At 33.8% G+C, this 21251-nt stretch overlaps 1 protein-coding gene across 12 annotated transcripts in view; it reads right to left on the bottom strand.

Annotated features, from left to right (window-relative positions):
• Positions 1 to 21251, bottom strand: part of LOC125675334 (cGMP-inhibited 3',5'-cyclic phosphodiesterase 3A-like) — a 100079-nt gene that overhangs the window by 31214 nt on the left and 47614 nt on the right. For 4 of the 12 annotated variants that reach the window (XM_048912924.2, XM_048912925.2, XM_048912927.2 and 1 more), the window contains exon 2: positions 12570 to 12596. The exons of 4 other annotated variants lie outside the window; for them this stretch is intronic. In XM_048912924.2, coding sequence (XP_048768881.2) covers positions 12570 to 12596 — 27 coding nt within the window. Of the gene's footprint in view, positions 1 to 4870; positions 8130 to 12569; positions 12597 to 21251 lie in introns of those variants that run through there. 4 more of the 12 variants (XM_048912930.2, XM_056160583.1, XM_056160586.1 and 1 more) reach the window with 1 other exon arrangement.

The raw sequence follows: 21251 nt of genomic DNA, 5'->3' as shown, positions 1-21251 counted from the left end.
TACATATATTTTTGTTTCTATCTTCATGTTGGCCAATCAAAGGGTCTAAACCCCATACTTTGTGGAAATGAGTTAACTATGCAAAATACATGTTTATTGTCCTAATCATTTGTCTACAATAATTAAAAGGATGCAATTTCATAATTTCCCATTTTTAATGCAAAATAATTACATGATTGATAAGATATAGCTCTCTCCTGCAGGGTCTTAACCAAGGGACATGAAGTTTTGAAATTTTGGTTAAAGGCTTAAAGTTTATCCACTATGACTGTCTCACAGTCCAGGAAAAGAGGATGTTTTCAAAATCTTCATGCAAATTTAGTATGTCTGATTCAGTATTATCAATTTATCCTATTCTGGGGCTCAATTCAGCTCCGGGGACAAATATTACGTAATTTAGGTAGCATGTTCACAGTGCAATTCTTCAAGTTGGAAATAATGAATTGTAAAGATTGCATTATTTTTCCTTCTTTCCTTTATTCAGATTTTGGCCCATTAATGATGGGTTAAGTCTCAGGAACAATTAAACTTGAAATAAAAAAATGAGTGAAAATATATATACTTTGTTTTAACCAACCTGCAAATCATGTGTACAGTAAAACTTTAAGCATACTATAATAACAAGGACAAAGATGGATGTAAGCAATAGCGTGTCATCAAAATCTCTTAACATTGAACAGTGTGCGTACCACAACTAAATTAAATACAGATTATCACAGAACAAGAGAGGTAACTCTAAAACAAAGCCCAATAATTACCCAATTCTATAGACTCCTCAGCTGCACAGCCTGAAATGTGTCAAATGGCACTAAATTGCCAGAGAGTAAAATCAATGATGGAAAGCGAAATAATGCAAATGATGACTTCTTTACGTAAGAAAGGCTGAGTGCCTCTGTTTCCTGCAAGTTAATTAACAGGCTGGCACACCTTGTCTAGGTAATGTTCATTACCTAAAACATGCAAATTGTTATGATTTATGTCAACAGGAAGTTCTTTCTACTTGACTAGGTCAAGGTCATTTGTCACTACGGTGACATACATGTACCTTGTGGTCTTTCACAAATGGATTCTGTGTAAGTGAACAAGGAGAGGGCAGAGGTCTGTACTTATTACCATAGAAATAAACTTAATGTTGCTCCAAAATAACCAAGCTGTTTTTAATGACTACAGAGGCAGGCTGTCATAATTTCTTTGTCATGAATGGGGAATGTGAAAACATTGAGAAAAGGAAATTCTCCTTCAGCTGAAGAAACAAAACATTTTATTTTTCCTTACACCATTTTTCATTGAGAAGCTTCCTTCATGCCCCTTAAATGCATCCATAGAGTTTTTTTTATCTGTCATGACTAAGTTCATGTTTCATTATTACATTACAGCCATTTCAAGACAGAACTTTGGTCATAAAATTCTTGAAAATATTTGAGAAGGAAATAATATGCTGATAATTTGAGAGAGAATGTTGCTGATTGAATGGCACAGCCAAGCAGGCAGTCAATGAGTATGAAAAGTTCAAAGGTTGCACTCTGTGCATGCACAAAGTACAAACATTTTACAACTGTTATGTTATTTTAACACAGATTTTCAGAGAAAATCAAGGAAGCGTACTGTTAGGGATTTATGGAATTGTGTAATGTGACATATGCCAGTGTCACAACAAATATTTCATTGTTTAAATGGGAAGGAGGACAAATGAAGAAGTTTTTGGTAATAATTCAGAATTATGAAATCATTCAATTTAATGTTTCTGAGATCGAGTTAACAAATAAATCATGTGTCATATTGCAATATTTTTACATTTCCAATGTTTATGCCTTTGATATCTTTACAAATTGTAATGTCAGCCAGTAATTTCCTCATGAATGCAATTTGTAGTTGTGAAGTTGTATGCATGGACCTTGATAAATACAGTACATCTATTTCAACTGCTGGGAATTCCGACAGATATGATAGTAGAGGGTTATAAAACACAAATCTAGAAATAAATTTCATTTTTGAAATGACAATAATTGTCCACTGCAATGCTCCATGCCAACATATTTTGCAAGAAGTACAGTGACACAGCACTTCATGAAGTCTACTGGTGTGGAGCATATTGCAGTTCATATACCCTCATGTATTTTTAGAAATTAAATCTATTTCTTAATTAAATCACTAACTGTCATGGATTTGAGTTATGGACAAATTAACCATGAATTCAAAAGAGAAAATTTTCAACCATTAAGTCAAAACAAAACAAATGCATTATTTCATTCTAAAACCACAAACCACAAAACTTCTACCAAACAAAAATATGTCCTCTTTTAAATATGTAAATGACAATGGGTTCTACTTTTAACTTGAGTTACACAAGTTTTAATTTCCACTGATGAAATTCAATAACGGAGTTTCAGAACAATGTAAAAAGACTTGTCACAAGTTTCAGATCCTGTCTGCATGTATACAATACTACATGTGAGTAACACTGAGGACTTCCTTCCTAACTACACTGAAATAGTTTCAGGTAGTAAGATAAAACTTAATGAGAAAAACAAAACTTAGATATGGACTCAAAAAATTATTTTTCTGAAAAATACATGCATACCATGCATATCATTAAATTCTCTCAAGATGATTAAATTCAGAGAAATTGATTGATTGTATCTTGTTTAACGTCTCTCTCGAGAATTTTTCACTCATATGTAAACGTCATGCACCAAGATCGGTGAAGGGCTTTGAATTTAGGCCTTTGCTTGACACATATGGCCATTGAGCAATGAGGGTTCTTTAGCGTGCCACACCTACTCCAAGGACCCATGACATTCACACCTGATGCAGAGCGTTTAGTGATGGAACTGTCATTACCTGTTTTAACGACTTAGGTTTGTCGCAGCCGGGATTCGAACCCCAGCCTTCCGCATGCGGGGTGAACGTTCTAGCCTCTAGACCACCCCCATGGTTTGAAAATTAAAAATTTTCACATCTGCAGAGGCAATGTGTAAAACACTGATATATCTTAAATATAGTCAAGACCAAATTAAAGTGTTTAATATTATTTAAAGCTTATGGTAATTAACAGCACGTGTACCTGGGTTATTTAGGTGGAGTTCTGATTCTTCATCCCCAAAAAATTAACAATCACAAAAGTATAAACTTTTAATTAAAATGAATTTATATTGAGAAAAATTTTATCCACCAACCTATCATTGAAAGAAGCAAGGGCAATATAAGACAGTGAAGTTTGCCCAAAATATTGAAGTCGTCAGATCATGCCTTATGAAAATTTCCTAAATCATATCATACAGTTTACCCTTTAATACAGATTATTTTGTTTAAAAACTTGTCATAATTTGATAGTTCCTTGAGGATATAATTATGATTGTGTCATTATAACATGAACACATATCAAAAGAAACAAAAGTTTCTTTGATTTTGTGGTTTGAATGTTCATGCAGTGAGTTGCAATCAAAATGTTAACAAATGTGCTATATATAAAGTCAACTTTTTATATTTGAAACCACTGATTAATCTGGGTGTTTGGGGGAAAATACCTTTTTTGAAATAATTCTATTAATACTATATAAGAAGCCAGGAATTCAAAGCGTAACTGGTACTTAACTGCCGGTGCATGCAGGTGCTGGGGAATTCTAATCAATTTTTTAAAAGGCTAAAAAGAAAGCAAGGATGTTTCAGCAATAATGTTTTTCTTTTTCTGAATTTAATTTCTCAGAGATAATTTTTTGGTACCCATCATGGGCATTTTTGAGAAACATTTTTGAAAACCTGCATCTTATTGATATTTGTCTCAATCAATACCTGCAAATACTAAAATTGTACTTTAATTAAAACACTATGGTACGAAGAGATGGAACAGCTTCCACTGTTCTAAAGTTTTATTTTTTTGAAACCATGGAAAGTTAAAGTCAAGACATGATCTTCGATACGTTAACAGAATTTTTGGAAACAATCACTTTACCATTCAACTGTTGACTGCAAACTGTTGACTTTTACATGATAAAAGTAACCTCACAGCAATATGAAAATAACTCTGCTTGTCTGTGATCTAGAAATGCTGCCTATAGAATGCAACCTATAGAATTCTAAATAGTCAAGGAAACATAAAAATTGAATGTGAAAATGAAAACTTTTTTTTTTGCATCATGTTGACAAGACTGCATGATATACTTCATCTTTATGAAGGACCTACGAACCCTGCTGTCATTCTGTTTACACTGACAATCACTCTGGTTAACGTGACAGCACCATCCATTTACTAGAGGACTGGAGGACAGACTGTAATTAGATGGACCAATGTCTGGTGTTTAAACAGGCCAGCAGGGTGCCATAGTTTATAGCAACTGATTAGCCCTGGTGGCCTCACCAGTACTAAGTAAATAGAGGCATAGCATACACGAACATTAAACTGAGAAAGATATACAAACACACATAAAAAAGCTAGGGATGAAATTAACAGGTGACCAGTGAGATAGGTACGCCTATCTGCAGATTATAGAAACTGATTAAGGGAGTAAGCAGAAGGCAAATATTGATTCATCGAACTCTTAAACTCAACTTCATAAAAGCACTATAGAATTCCTCAAATTCAGCTAAACGGTGTGGCATATAAAAAGTAAAAAATAAAATATTTTACAAATAATTCTAATAATTATTAATATTTATTTTGAGTCCCCTTTCCCCCAAAAGTTAAGAGTTTAAACATATATTGCAATTACGAGTACAAATCTTAAGTGGAAACCTCATTTATTCATGGCCAACACAAGACATAATCATTGCCACTGTCTTAATTAACATTGTATGCAGACCTAAGACAAGAGAGTTATGCTATATAACACCCCCCCCCCCCCCTGAAGAAAACAGATCTATCAAGTCTTACCATATAGTATGCAACCTCATCATCTATGTAATTATAGTGCTCTGGAGTCTGGGTAGCTTTGTCCTTCCGGAACATCATTGTGACTTATCACATCCACATCTCTATATATATATATTTACTTAATATTCCAATTTGTAAAAAGAAAAATTTCTCACAACTCCAAAAGCTTTTTCACAAAATCAATGTTCCACGACTGCAAAAAAAATCTCATTTCTAAACATCCTCTTCATTATCAGAAGGGGAAAAAAATATCAACAGAAATTCTTGTTAGCACCAAGGCATCTGAATAGCTTTTTTCCCATTCCTTGAAGAGTCAGAATAACTTCTGGCACATGAAGTTGGGGTTCTCTGTGATAAAGGATGCGTTCGTTTACTCAGGTGAGCTCTGGCAAGACTCTTCAATCAACAGGTGATTCAATCCCATTTGTTTCTCTTCATGACGGTGTCCACTAATAATGGGCCAGTCTCCAACAGAATTTACTCCTTCTGACTAAATGATAATGCAGTTTTTGTATTTGATTGTTATGAGGAAGTGTACATATATGGTTTTTCGTTGGGACATGACATCTGTATTAGGTCACAAACAGCCCAATGTTACGATCCCATGTTGACCTGCAAACTGTCACTGATGGCAATATAAACATCAGAACTCCATAAGCCTTGGTAAATGACCAGTGCGTTATGCTCATCTAAGTATAATACATCACAGTATGTTCGTCAGAAAACTGAAGTGACATGCAGCCAAATCAATCGCAATTCTCTCCACCAATCACAGCAGGGCCTCTCCTCGGAAAGGTTTAAAAACACCCTTAATGATTTTTGTTGAAGTAAATTCACAAAATAAGATATATGTAATTAGGTCTTCAATGTCAGCTGCAATTAATGGGAAAAAGTACAACTGCACGGGATTTAGATCGTTTCTACAGTGTCCTTGAAGTAGACTGACACAGTTTTAAAATTTTCAATACTTAACTGTCATTGGACAAATGTACTTCTATTCACATACAATTTATAAACACCTCCATGAATTTTGGGAGTTTCTAGAAATGAAATCAAACTCTCTTGTTTTTTAATAAAAGACAATGTCACAAAATTCCTTTAATGGGCAGCAAACCAAGAAAATACCACATAGGGAGAATAAAGCACCTGTTGGGGGAATCTTCACTGCACCATAAAACTCTCTCTTTTCGTGCTGCATTTAATTCAGTTACGAAGACACCATCAATTGTAAATGTCCCTCCATTGATTTGAGACAATGTGCATATTTGAAATTATCAATAATGACACTGAAATTGTCTCCTCACTTGAAAATCGATCCTCCCAATTGAAGCTCAGACTGGTTACTCAGTTTAATTATCTCCTAGCTGTACAGACACTTAAGACAATGGGATTGGTTAATTGGAATTAATATGCAAAAAAAGCCAGAGGTGCTTGTTAGTAAATAGAGTGATTATGAACATTTGTAATGAATATGACATTCTGGCAGCGGTTCAAGGGTAGTGGTTCTCCAGCGTTGGTTAGACACCGATGTAAACACGGCTGAGATCTGGTTAGTGTTCATATTTACCAAGATCTACATAAAGAAACACATGTTTTAATTTTGTCCGTTTCATTCCACTAATGTCTAAAGATGGATCATAGCATTCCAAATGACAAATCTATATAAAAAAAAAAACCTTGTAAGTGGACTTCTGCTGGATGCGAGATTTACATAATCGTTTAAAAGCTATCCAAACAATCGTCCAACAAAACCATTCATAATCAGAATGCATAAATATTATCTTGTAAAACAAATCTCAAACTCTTTACCAGATATTGAGAAGAAGAAAAAATTAAAGGTAAATAAAGTCCGTCTAGTCGAGTCTGCACAAAAAAGCTTGGTCCAATCAAACTGTACCAGATGTGTATTCAATGCATACACCAAGAGATACCATCACACGAATAATGCTTCAAGGTCTGTTGACCACTTGTTCAGTACCACCGGACCATGGCCAAAACAAAATGTCAGTATCTGATAGTACAATATTCCCATGCATTTTGTAAATGGTGTTGTAAAATAGGAGGACGGACACATACTGTTATATCCTGTGTTTATACATGATGAGGACACACACCAACAGGCAAAACAAAGTCACATTGACAGATCCACAATCCAACCAGCTTTACACACAGAGTACTAATGAATTTTTGCCATTAGGGTAGAAAGGTAGAAAGGCCATATTCTGCTTCAAAGAAAGAAAATTGCTGGATTAATTAAGAAATTGGAGTCAAATGTTTATTCTAATGTAACAGACTAGCTGTTCAATGGCCATTGTTTTATAAAGATATTCATAAAAAAAATGTCCATGTCGTCATGATTGTATATTGCAAGCTACAAGGACATATTGCAAAATACAAGGACATATTTTTCCCAAAGAAAATCTTCCTGCCAAAAACCCCGGTAAAACAAAAAAAATAAACCCCTTGTTTTACCTAAATCAAAATTACAACAAAAAGATGAGGAATCACAAGTAATATTCGCTTAATAAATAAATTTAATTTTCATGAAGAAATTGATGTCTTCCACTTTTACTGTAAACTTACGGTTGTACATTAAACAAAAGCCATAAAACATCAAACACTTTGAGTAGAAATTGACAAAAACAACTCTAAAACATGACCGTTTTGTGAGGGAAGCGGGTGTTGTCATGGTATTCATCAAGGCAGCTGATTGGTTGTCATCACATATTTTTATGTTTTTCTTGACTTGAGTTGGTTTGGGACAACATAGTTGTCCTTTCATTGAAAAAGACCATAAACGTCACCATTTAAGATGACGTACGCACGACACTTTTGTGAGATCCTACAGTTATGTGGGAGTGAATGTTGAAACCCAAAATTTGTCAATTGTTCTTTCTTTAACAAAACTTTTGTTTTTCATATACATATGTCAATACACTTTCATGCTATTACTGAATATTTCTTTGTAACACCCACTTTTCATTTAAGAATTTTCATAATTTTTATGTGAGAGAGGAGAACCTTTCTAGCACTTAACTTTCATTGGTATTACTAAGTTTTAAAAATTTTCATTTCATTTACATATATGTATATATGCTACATGTATACATACATGTCCATTGTTTTAATGTGTGTGGCCTACATGATGTGCCAAAATCTTCGCATTGTCAATTAGTAAAATCTCAGCCAGAGGGTATGATGTCTCCATCTGACACAAAGTATATTTTCTTGTTTTTCCTTTTGTCTTCCCAGAGAAAATGAAGGTTAATCTCCTCTCATTGTTCTATCAAGTTCTGACAGAAAGAAAAACTTCACATAATGAATCATATCTCCTGTGTTATATAATCTACAAGATAACCGGAAAAACTAAATGAACACCCTGCTTCTTCATATCATGTGATGTCTTATCTAGGAGTACAAATTATCATCTCTCTCATGTAAGAAGTAGGTCAAGTGCCTTTATGTACTGAAATATTAATGAACTGTAACCAACAGAAGTGGAATAATGACAGTATAACAACAACTGACACAATTTCACATCCCTTAAATCTGGAGTTTCTACTGAGCTGTCTTCTGACTTGGCACAGGAATTTTCTATCAAGACAGAGTCATTAGTCAGATAACAGATTGTATTAGCACAAGAGGACGATACTTTTTGAAGAAATTTTCAAGAGAATGGAATGGCTATCACACTGTTCATTATATGTACAAGATGTGTTTGTAAACCACCATGCCCCAGTAGAAACAAGTGAAAGGTCTTGTAATAAGGAATCTATATATATATATATATATATATATATATATATATATATATATATAGATTCCTTATTACAAGACCTTTCACTAATTTAATTGTGCATATATATATATATATATATATATATATATATATATGCACAATTAAATTAGTTTAGGAGATATTGCCCGAGTTATGCTTCTTAAAAGTAGGTTAAACTTCAAGGTCACAAGGTCAAATACTCTGGCACTAAAAGAAAGCTCTTGTCACAAGGAATGCACATATATAAAATATGAGAGGTCTTTTAATTACTGACCTTTAAAAAATTATACACAAGGATAAGGTTTTGCTTAAAATTTTGAAATTTGGAACACACTCCTCGAAGGTCATGGTCTAAAGGTCATAGATCATGACATCAAATGTATGGTCTTGCCATTAGGAATATTATATATATTATTACCTATACCATGGACATTTTGTGCAATTTTACTATATATATATATATATATATATATATATATATATATATATGCATACAAAATAAATAGTTTAGAAGATATTGCCTAGGTTTACTTCTCTTAAAAGTAGGACAAACTCCAAGGTCTAGGTCATTTATTCTAGGTCAAAGACTATGCATGGTACCAAAAGTCTTAAGTCACAAGGAATGCACTTAAAAAAATTGAGAGGCCTATCACTGACCATTCAACAGGAGATGTTTGTAAAACACATATGATGCCCCCCCCCCCCTCCCCCCACCACCACCACGGTGCAAAATTGATAAGGGTTACACACACATCATTTAATTGAGAGTAGTATCATTAATTCAAAATATTGAGCAGACAATATCTTCCTATGTCAAGAGTGGATTGACCATGTGACCTAAAAATCAATAGGGGTCATCAACTCGTGAAGATGTACCAGTGTACCAAGTTTGGTGTCTGTCAAGCAAAGGGTTCTCAAGACATTGAATGTACAGTGGACATAGGAATATATATATTCCTATGTCCAGTTTGACCCTTGACCTTTGACCATGTGGCCTCAAAATCAATAGCAGTCATCTTCTCCTGATGATGTACCAGTGTACCAAGTTTGATGTCAAGCAAAGGTTTCTCAAGATATTGAGCGGACAGTATATTCCAATGTCCAGTTTGACCCTTGACCTTGGACCATGTGATCTAAAAATCAATAGGGGTCATCTTCTCCTGAAGATGTACCAGTGTATCAAGTTTGATGTCTGTCAAGCAAAGGGTTCTCAAGATATTGAGCAGACAGTATATTCCTATGTCCAGAGTAGATTGACCCTTGACCTTTAACCTGAAAAACAATAGGGGTCCTTTTCTTTTCATAACCAACCCACATATGAAATATCATTACGATCAAGTGAATGGTTCTCAAGATATTGAGCGGACAACATATGGTCTACCGACCGAATGACAGGTGCAAACCAATATGCCCCTCTTCTTTGAAGGGGGGCATAAAAATTATGAATAATAAGGTTTAAGTTTCTGACAGGCAAGGCAATGTGCCCCCCCCCCCTTCACAAATCTTCGATATGGGGTCATAAAAATATGAGACACCTACATTTGTAAGCATTCTGCTTCCATATTCACCGAGAAAAATATCCTTTTATTTCTTCAAAAGAAATTGACGACACGTTTGTAAATACCCTTATCTTCAAAAGAAAGTGATGACACACTCAAAGTATCTAGTATCTTTTGTTCCATTACGGTAAATCCCTTAAATGGTAACATTGGCTTTTCCAGATAGGTAAGTGGCAGAAGTGCTACTATGATGTAAGAGAGGCTTTGTAGTTGACTGGTACATGTAAATTTGGCTATATCTCTAAGATCCTTTATATTCTTTTTTATCCATTTTGAGACAAACTGACTGACATTCATTTCATATTTGGGAAAGCAGACAGTTTCTGACTGCAGGCATAAATACTCCACAGAAAAGATGTAAAACCAAGACAAGGAAGATTACAGATAAGAAATCTATGCAACTGACAATTTGTTGACTCTCAGTGTATCCTGGCACAGAGAAGACCAGAGGTTGGATGCATCTACTGATCATTTTCTGAGGTTCCTAATTATTAACTGTCATTGCCTGCGAGAAATCGAGGGATTATTTGTCCTTGGGTCTATGCTGCAGGTTCTGGTAAACAATCTTTCTCGGCTGGCACCATGTCAGGCCTAATTATAGGGTTCCATGTCCCCATAGGCAACTGTTATTGAGCAGCACAACAACTTGGAATACATTATCCTGTATGTACTCCATTGGGGACACCCTCACAATCAGTTGGTCAATTAATTCATCTTTAATCAACAATCAATTTAAAGAGATATCTAGTAAGTATAATCCAGTGATGTCCCAAAAATTAACCTCCAACTGACCACAATTTGTTTACCACTGAATTCAATTGCTCTATTAATTAAAATGATCAAGACTAACATCAGTGGCTGAATAGAATAGGAATAAAATGAGATCACTATCTAGGGCAATCCCTCTAGACTTTGCACATATAATCAAATACATCCACATTTTACTACAGTGATAATTGAATCAAATTTATTTTATGTCCAATGACACATTGTTTTCAATAATTTATTTGTGCTATTGATCAAGTTGATCAAATGGGCATCAGAGCATACCAATAAATTATCAATCTAAGTGTGATTACAACAGATTAGGTTTTGCGCATAATTACTGGAAAGACCTTCAAAAGATTGATATGGATTTTTAGTAATATCCTTGACAAAACCATTCAAATGACATGGGCAATTTTATATCCATGCATGCTCTTTCAAAGCATACATAAATTTGCCAAATCACTGCGTTTTCTTTGAAGAAAAAATCTACCTTGTATGCTCCATGAACACTCTCGACATCATAAATCGATCGATCATTTGCATGCAATAAATTGTCCTCTTTTCTACTAAACTAATGATCTAACACCTTAATTAAAGTGACATAATGAAGATTCAATTTGTAATATTGTGTAATATGACACTGACAAGTCAACATAACAATGAGTTTGTTACACAAAATTTGGTTAAATCATTCCAGTGAACATTTGATATTCTGTTTTGTAAAAAACAAAACAAAAAAAACCCAACAACTGAATACGTTAACATTGTATCAAAAGTAGCTCAATGATATGCACATTAATAAAGAAATCTAAACAGGAGGTCAATAAAACATGTATTTCCCTCAGTAAGTGCCCCAAGGACTCAGAGAGCATCGGAAAGCAAGTCATCTCAGCTAGGGCATCAATTGAAAACCACATGAAATTCTGAAGAAAAAGCTTTTTAGAAAATTAAACAATGACCCAGGTTAAAGTTTTAAGTTGAAATTAGTAAAGTCTACATGTTAAATATATGGAGAGATGTATGGACTGATGAAATTTAATGTCCTGCCCACACTTTCAATAAAAGGAAGGACTAAAAAAAAAAACCCCAAAGGATATTAAAGCCAATATGATCTCAGATTTTACACACTTCTGTATGAAGTGTTTCTGGAACATATATGGTACAGATGTCTCAGCTTGTTTGTACTAGCTTGATAAATTACTTTGAAATATATTCTAACTTGTATACATTTTAAAATTTGCATATACTGTTGTGTTAAGGAAATGGTGGCTAACATTACTGAAGCCTTGGTACGAGAACAAATTTATTGTATATAAATAATATACCATATACAACATAAGAATTTTTCTAGAACACAAATTAATCTTGAATGCGATTGTGTATTGGATGTTGTAGCAGTGTTATGACAGAATGCTATGACTTTCTAGTTACACTGACATAATTAGCATACAGGTGAGCATGCAAGTGATACTTTAACACAAATTAAAATCACACACACACAGTGTTCCTTCCAGGACCACTGACATCTTGGATTAAAGTGGTGTGGTAACTTAAAGGTGTAAGTAAAGGAAAATAAAACAGCTGCAAGTTTTACCTTGTTTGGATAGCGTAAAAAGTCAATCTGAAAATACAAAGAAAAAACTTAGAGAGGATACATCAGAAGAAAGTCCATACATCATGCATACAATATTTTATACATTCAGGAAATGAAGCAGCTAGTTAATGGCAAGAGTTCCTTTAATCATGCAGTATCAAATACTCTTTCAATCTTTTTGCTGTGCATGCAGTTCATTATAATGGCTGAGGAAGAAGTGAGCAATGAATAACACTTAAAAGGAGAGACAATAATATACTAAGTTACAGCTACAAGTATCCGTGAAAATTATCCACCAGCAAAATAAAACACCTAAATCAAGGGACTTGTTTGCCCTCCCTTCCTTCATTATATTTCACTTGAAAAGCAAACTATACACACGCAATTGTAATATACCTTAACTTACTGTAAACGTACTTTTTTCCACGGGTTCATAAGTCAGCGGAATCACAATTTCTGTTTATTCCGCGGGTAAAATATTGAGCGGATTTCTTAAATTGCCACTTAATGTCTTTCATTTACTTTCAGTACTCTGGGATAAATTTCTGCGGAAAATTTGTGACCGCGTACATAGCGTAAATTAATACCGCACGGAAAAAAGTACTTCTACAGTATTTCAAACTAATGTCTATAAAACATTCTTGATTTTTATAAATTTATACAAGATAATAAATACAGGATTATTATTGTTCTTAGCATATTTCTGATTTACATGCATGCAATTGTAAACTTTAGCACTTTTTCCATAAAATTCACATTTCCCTTTGAAACAATAAAAGAGCACATATGATTTGCTAATGTATATATTTACACTAATATTGTAGTTTAAATACCATAGTACATAACAGGCAATTTGTATAGACATTCTATTTTCTTAATTAAGTTTAAGCTCCATCCTTACATGAATTATCTATATTAATGGCTGAAAGTGGAAATACTGTGTCAATTTCCATTTGATAAAGTTTAATCAATGTGTTTGTTACTTGCCACCCTTTTAAAGATGTCAGACATACATAAATGGATGTATCATATGTCGACATCAGAAAATCGCACAATTTCATTAAAAAGAATAATGAAAATACAAAAAAACTTGTTAATATGATCAATTTTAATGTCAACCGTTTAAAAAACCTATGACGTCACAGGAGGATTGAGTTACACACAGTAAGTAAAACACGTCTCAAATTCATTAAAAAAAAAATCTTTAAATCTTCAAAACTATGAAAATTTGAAATTTTTATTACATGCAAGGTGAAGATAACGAACAGTGATCAATCTCATAACTCCCATAAGCATTACAAAATAGATAGTTGGGCAAACATGGACCCCTGGACAAACCAGAGGTGGGATCAGGTGCCTAGGAGGAGTAAGCATCCCCTGTCGACTGGTCACACCCGCTGTGAGCCCTATATCCTGATCAGGTAAACGGAGTTATCCGCAGTCAAAATTAGTGTGCCAAGAATGGCTTAACAATCGTTATGAAACACGTCAGACAGCATTTGACCCAATGATAGGTTGTATTGACGAACTAGAGCGTTATAACGACCATTTGCGAAATGCTGACTTCAATCGAGACTGTTGAAATCCCTGTACCATCAACTTGTTTGTCAGTAGCTTACCTCAATTTAAAAACTGACTATACGCAGAACAAGCTCTTGCATATCGAATCAGTTGAGATATATAAACACCATATGCAGGTGATAATGGAATATTGCTACATAAATATGGGAAGTTGACGATGGAGAAGCTGAAATCATCCCGTTTGTCATACAGTTGAGTTGTCAGTTTGCCGTTAATGTCTACTTTCAATAAAATATCTAAGTATGAAGCAGAAATTTACAACTCTGTGGTGTCCTTTATTTCGAGCTCACAGAGATATATCAAATCGACATATGAATGAAAGTTAATTATTATTGTTAATAGACAAAACGTCACTGATATATCAAAATGTTGAATTGAAGGCCTAGACAGCGAGAAATTTTTTCTTCTCACGTAGAAGTTTTTGAATAAATTCTGCTTCATATGAATATAGAAACAGGTCAGTTAACAAAGGAGTACAATTCGTGCCCATGGGAATTCCAACAGACTGTTCGAAGACCTGATCACCAAAGACCACGAAGATATTGTCAATGAGGAACTCTAGCATATTTTTTATTTCAACTTCAGAGTACTTGTGCGTGGAATCAGAGTGGTGTTTAACAAAGTAAGTTTTTGAATGACTGATCACTATAGATATGAATATTTCCGTTTTCCATTTTTGTTGAAGAAGCAACTGTCTATGACATCAAATATATCTCCAATCCTATATCTCGATCCAACCATCTAAGTGCGAGCGAACATGGGTTTCCGCAATGATCACCGACTTCCTTATGACTTTGGGGCCTTACTGAATGTTACTTATAAAGCGACAGGATTTAAAACAAATTTATTTTCATTTCTGCTTTGCATTCATGAAAATATAACAAAAAGTACCCAACTATAGAACATAAGAGTTTCCTGTTTATTACACTTTCCAAAGCTTCCCTATTCATCCAATAACTCCAAAAATATCAAAACTTTATTTACGATAGTCAATATATTTTCATTGATTTTTAAATTATCTAAAGCCTTGTTTTGACCTCTTTCTAATCAGACACTCTAATTCTACAAAATGTTCAGTACTGTATTTAAGCACTTAGATAACAGAAGAGTTCCAGTCAAGAAAACTACTGTAATGCTCATTATATTTACAGATGATTACATCTGTGGTCATGGTGATTATTTTCACTGTGTGAAAAATAACACCAGGGAAAATATCACTCAGTGAGCAATATAGTTATTGAGAGTTGGTGTAAAATTGTACAAGCTTGCATGCATTTTTACACCCAAACAAGTTGCAGAATAAAAGTTCAATATATATAACTCTTTTATCATATTATAGTTAATAAAAAATTTTGTATTAAAACTGTTTGTTGAATTGCAATGATCATTGTTGAGTGAAAAGTTTCAAATTTTGAATAATTAATATTTCCTGCTCTTTGGCAGTAAATCAGAATTGAAATATAAGAATTAATTAATATGTAAGGAAGTTAGCTTCTCAGTTTTTGAACACAATATGCAACTGCAGAGAATGCTAAAACTGTGTAAATACTGGTTTAATACTTATTTTAATTGTCCAAATTTTGTACTGAACTAATTAAATATCCAATTCAAAGGTTCAATCAAATTTTGAAAGGACTATATTTTGTGGCGAAAGATCGAATGTTTAAACAAAAAGCTCTAAATCTAATTTTATCATCTCTGTTTTATATAATATATTGTCAATGTCTATAACTCTATACATGCATGCATTTCAATTCTGTAGTTTATCCTACAAGTAGTAGATACTTAGAACTAATTAAGATATGTTGTAAATTAATCAATTTGGTTGAGATATGTTTCCAAAAAGAACACCATGCAATTGTCTTAAAGTCTATATCAATTTACCCTAAATTTTGTATGAAAATTTGGTTTTTTGGGCTAATAATTAAAAAAAAAATTGATCCATTATCCCTATTTTAAAACAAGGCATTGTAATACATGTGCAATTTGAAACAGTACTCCTAATAAATTGAAGTTCTTTTAAACTATCAATTTCTATATCAAAGATGAATTTTTCCATATCTATAAGATCAATTGGTGGCAGTAGCTCAGGGGTAGAGCATGCATGGAATCAAGGTCAAGAGCTGAAGCCCATGCAGTGCTTGTGCTACTCAGGCCAGGTCAAAATGAGACCTTAAACTCCTGGGGTAGTGATTGCTCCTTCATCAAATGCTTGGCATTTAGAAGACACTCAGAATCCATGGATCTTTTTGGAAATGACCTTAAAAACGGAAGTTCTGTGTCGCGACATGTTGACACCTACGTTATAAAAGAACCCTCACTGCTACGGTCCTGAGCACTGGTACTTTACCTATACACTCGGTGATGTCTCAGTTGTAATGAGTGAAAAATTCTTGACAGGACATCATAAACAACCAAAGAATCTTATTTTAAGGGCAAAAAGGTAATTCCTTCATTTGCAATCTGCTAGCATTAATTTTTTTTTTATATCTATATATTGTTAAGAGGACATGAGATTAATGCATCAATTTGATGTAATTATTAATCTGTGTTGCTCATGTTGACACCAACAGACAAAACTAGTTAATGCGAATACATCCAAAGAAAATTTTAAAGTGCACATAAAAGGTCAACTTTAACATACATACTGCAAGTCATTAACAAGCACTTAGTTTGGCATGACCATTCTTTTATTTTCATAATTCCCTTTCATTGTAGAGATTTTTAAAAAAAGTTGACAATACTGCAAAACTCAGGTTCGAACCTCCTTAATAAAGAAAATGTAAAACAAAATAGCAGAGTTCAGAATCCCACATGATATCTGCATGGTCCACCATCATTGTTAACAGCTAGAGTGGAACCACATTAATTAAATTTATGTACCCTGAATGTTACAGACTCAGTGCAATATAGTATACTTTTATTTCACGAAAAGTTGGTTCAATAATGTCCAAAAATTTTGGAACATTTTATTACCCAACATTTGAATTATTAGCTAGAATAAATTGCAATATATTTCACTACCAAAAGTCTAATAATAGATCTTGTCAGCTCTGTCACATTGTCATCCTATGGAATGATTCCCACAAAATTTGCACCTATATTAATCATGTTGCATATTTTGAAAATATTTATTTGCATTTACAACACAACAAAACAAATTAGCTTCTGATTAATAACTTGCATCACATCCAGTTTTTGATTGTGATTATATTTTTTTCCTCTTACTCTGACAATTAATGTATATATATATCAAAACTATTCCGAGACTCGCGTCACTAAACACTTCTAGCCATTCGATATAAGAAGCAATAAGATGTCTATCACTGCAGTGTTTCATTGACTTTTCCTTATAAGAATTGCCTAATCAGGTAAAACTAAGTGTTATTACATAATAACGATTACAGAATTATGACTTGTACCCAATGAGGAACTAAGTCAACCTTGTCCGATTGCAATCGCGTTCCAAACACCACTCTGTATCTAATGCATCACATTCGCACTGACGTCAGTCGCCACTTCCTGCAATTTCTCTGGCATGACCTAAGCATAGTCTAAAATAATGCTGCAAAAAAAATCCTGCCAGACAAATCATCTAATTATATACCCATTTCTGTTTCAAAAAACTGAGCCAACATAAAAATACTGAAATACTAACCAACATGAAAGAGTTACAAACTTTTTTAAATGTTACAAAAGAATTTCACAAAACTATAATGGGAAATTAATTTTTGTTTTTATTACGCAAGACAATTATGTATTTTTTTCCTCCCTAAAAGATCATGGTTTCTAATTTAAAGGTCAGACAACGAATTCATCGCTGGCCCTCTTTCAAACCTCATCTGTCAGATTCTACTCCATACGATAAACTAAGATCTCTCTAAACACTGAAACGTACAAAAGTAATCAACTTATGTTGGAAAAAATATTCAGCAAAAAAGAATCTAGACTGAAATTTTAGCTAGATGCACATGATAAGTAAACTCTCCTTAATAAGTACTTCATCAAAAACACATTCGTTTTTTTCCTCCAGAGAATTGCTTCTCAAATTGAAATAAATTTTTAATCATACTTTCACATAGGAATGATTGACAGTCTACTAAATTAAATAGGTTTTGAGAACGGCTTACATCACTGATGTAATCAGATAATGCTTAACACTTAGAAGGCTGTCTTTTCAGCACTGAATGATAAAAAAGAAGGCTGTATTTTCAGCACTGAATGATAAAAAAAATAATTTCGCTGCAGTCTAATTGGGAAGACCGATCCAGCACGAGGCAATAGTGTAATACCCAGAATCGCTGAAGCATGACCATTGACGTCAATCAACAGAATGAAATGTCATTTTTACTTCTTGCTGAATAACTTGGTATTAGATTCTGTCGTTACAAGATCATTACACTGCAATATTCCTTCTCCTGAGGCAGCGCCTTCCATTGGGGAAAAATCCTCAATAATTACCTGACCCAGTGATGGTGTTCACAGGGTTTATAATTATCATGTTCACATCATTAGAATATAAGAAATTTACTTTGTACCACACAGCTCAAACAGAGACTGATATTTTATAGTCAAGCTTACGTACACTCATCTTCACTTAAGCTAAGGGATTTTGGTCCACTTTGGGGAGCGGAGTGGCTCGAAAACTCTGGCTAGCATTATAGATGATGTACGCTATACATGAATTAAATGATTGAAGTCTTCAAGTTTTGCTTTGCATAACTAGAGTCATAGTCAAATCTTGCAATATCACTTCTACGAATCCTATTATTTCCATCCACTGCCATATCACATGTACTGTGAAAGGTGAAGATAATGAACAGTGATCAATCTCATAATTCCTGCAAAGACGGACCCGGGCTGGATATACAATGTACTAGAGATGGGATTAGGTGCCTGGGGTATCATGCATGGGGTTGGTATAATCAATTGGTACTACAGGATTATCACCATTTCATTTGTGTGCATTCCCACATTCCAAATTTAAAACTCAGCTGACATATGCCCTCACAATCTATTTCGACATATGCCCTCACAATCTATTTCTGCTTCTGTGTGAGAAGCTATACATGTATACATCTGGTCTCTTAAGATGCTTCAACCATTCCATAAATACCTGTTTATTATACTTCAAGGTCAAATATTATTTTAAAGAGCTCCTGTATCTCTGCAGCCTGTCGCCCTCACCGACAGGCTGCAAGATTCTATGCCTATTAAAGCCATCTGCTAACTTTTCACAATAAAGACGTCTCAATCAAGAGTACATTCCTTAGCAAAAATGACCTCTCAGCTTTGGTTCATAATTTAATTTCCATAAGTACTGAATAACATTGCAAGTGATTTGTCTACCAAAAAAAAAACCCCAAATCTTTGGAAGAATAGAGTGATCTTCGTATAATGACAGCTTCTGATTATGAAATTTGAGAACTACTGAAAAAGGTCTTAATAATTCTTGTAATAACTGTCTTTATCCTTCTTTTGATCTGAAGACATTGAACCATGATTGAATCTACATCATAAATTGTCTCCAGAGAACAGAGACATCAGATCTGTATGACATGCAAGGCCTTTGAGCAAGAGGGTAATAAACATCAGGAACTAACATTTCAAGAAAGATTTAGTATTTTTCTTTTCATTTATGATAGGACAGAAAAAAACGCAATATATGTCTTAGTGCTGAAGGGCAGTAATGCCCTATGACATGAAATCTAGACTTCTGTGTGCATCCCTACAAAGAACATGCACTATAAGCCACCCTATACAACATTAAACATCTTTAGAATTCAGATCACGGTCAGCTTCAGTCCGTGGACTCTATATATGATACACCAAGGAGTAGCTCCGAGCATCCATCATCTCAACTCACCAATCCCAAAGACCCAAAGAATCATTGTTTTTTTATTTCCCGATTGGATTTCTTTATTTCAGTTATCAAGTATTGTTTTCTCAAATTTATTTGCAGCTCGAGCTCCCATTAATAATTGCCAAAGCATGAAGCATCAATGGAAAAAGAGTGTTTCTTTAAGTTTAAAAAATTACAAATTTTAAAGCATGACAGTGCAGGAAAACATCTCTTTAATTGGAGAAGTTGCAGATTCCTAAATCCAGTCACTGGTACATACAATCTAATCATAATAAAAGTCAACCTATTTCTATGAAATTTTTCAGGTTCATTTTCATATCATGTATTAGATACCATAACCTATGTTAACATTTCTTATGTGAAACATACTTTTTTTCTGACATTAAATGAGAAGATCAGGTAGCATTGGTGATGTTCTCTCTGTGTGGTATTCCGAACAGCAATGATAAAATTAACATCATCCACAATAACCCTACATAAAGTTAAAGTAGTGGGTGGTATATATATATCTATATGATATATTTCATTTAATGACCCCTCCAAAATTTTTTTTAAATTGAAGAAATTCATAAAGAGGATGTTTTCATGGTGGGGGTGATTTTCAGTAGATTGAAAATGCAAGGGCCCATATGGCAACCTATCATTAGTAAGCAATCAAGGTGTGAAAATATTTGTATCCATTCTAAACATATGCTATCAAGGTTTTATCCAGCTTTCAAATGTTACTACCCATTTCATATTTAAGGTTATTTTTGAAAGTGTGTGCAGGCTCAAGATGGACAGACAGACACACAGGCCAAAAACTATATATGCCCCTGAATCTTTGATTTGGGGACATAAAAATGATAGTAGAATATATATAATATATACACAACAAGATGTGTTAGTGAATTCACACTGGATGCTCTCATGTGATAGCATTTTAAAAGTTAATAATGGCCAAGGTTAAATTTTTTCAGAAGTATCTAGGTCAAACCCCAAAGTCAAGGTCCAAGAAAAACTTTCATATCCAAAGAAAGGTTTAATCACAAGGAATTTACATGTGAACTATGAAAGCCCTCGCTCTAACCATTCAAAAGTTATGTAAAGGTTACAGTTTTTCAAAAGAGGGTTAAACCCAAAGGTCATATGAGATCAAAAATTTTGGTTCTTGGAAAAATTAAAAGTCTTGTCACAAAGAATACACATGTGAAATATGAAAGCCCAATTACCATTCATTCAAAAGTTGAGACCAAGGT

The sequence above is a fragment of the Ostrea edulis genome, chromosome 3 (assembly GCF_947568905.1).
Source record: "Ostrea edulis chromosome 3, xbOstEdul1.1, whole genome shotgun sequence".
Taxonomy (NCBI): domain Eukaryota; kingdom Metazoa; phylum Mollusca; class Bivalvia; order Ostreida; family Ostreidae; genus Ostrea; species Ostrea edulis.
The sequence above is the reverse complement of the archived record's forward strand: the minus strand, read 5'-3'. Positions and strand labels throughout refer to the sequence as shown.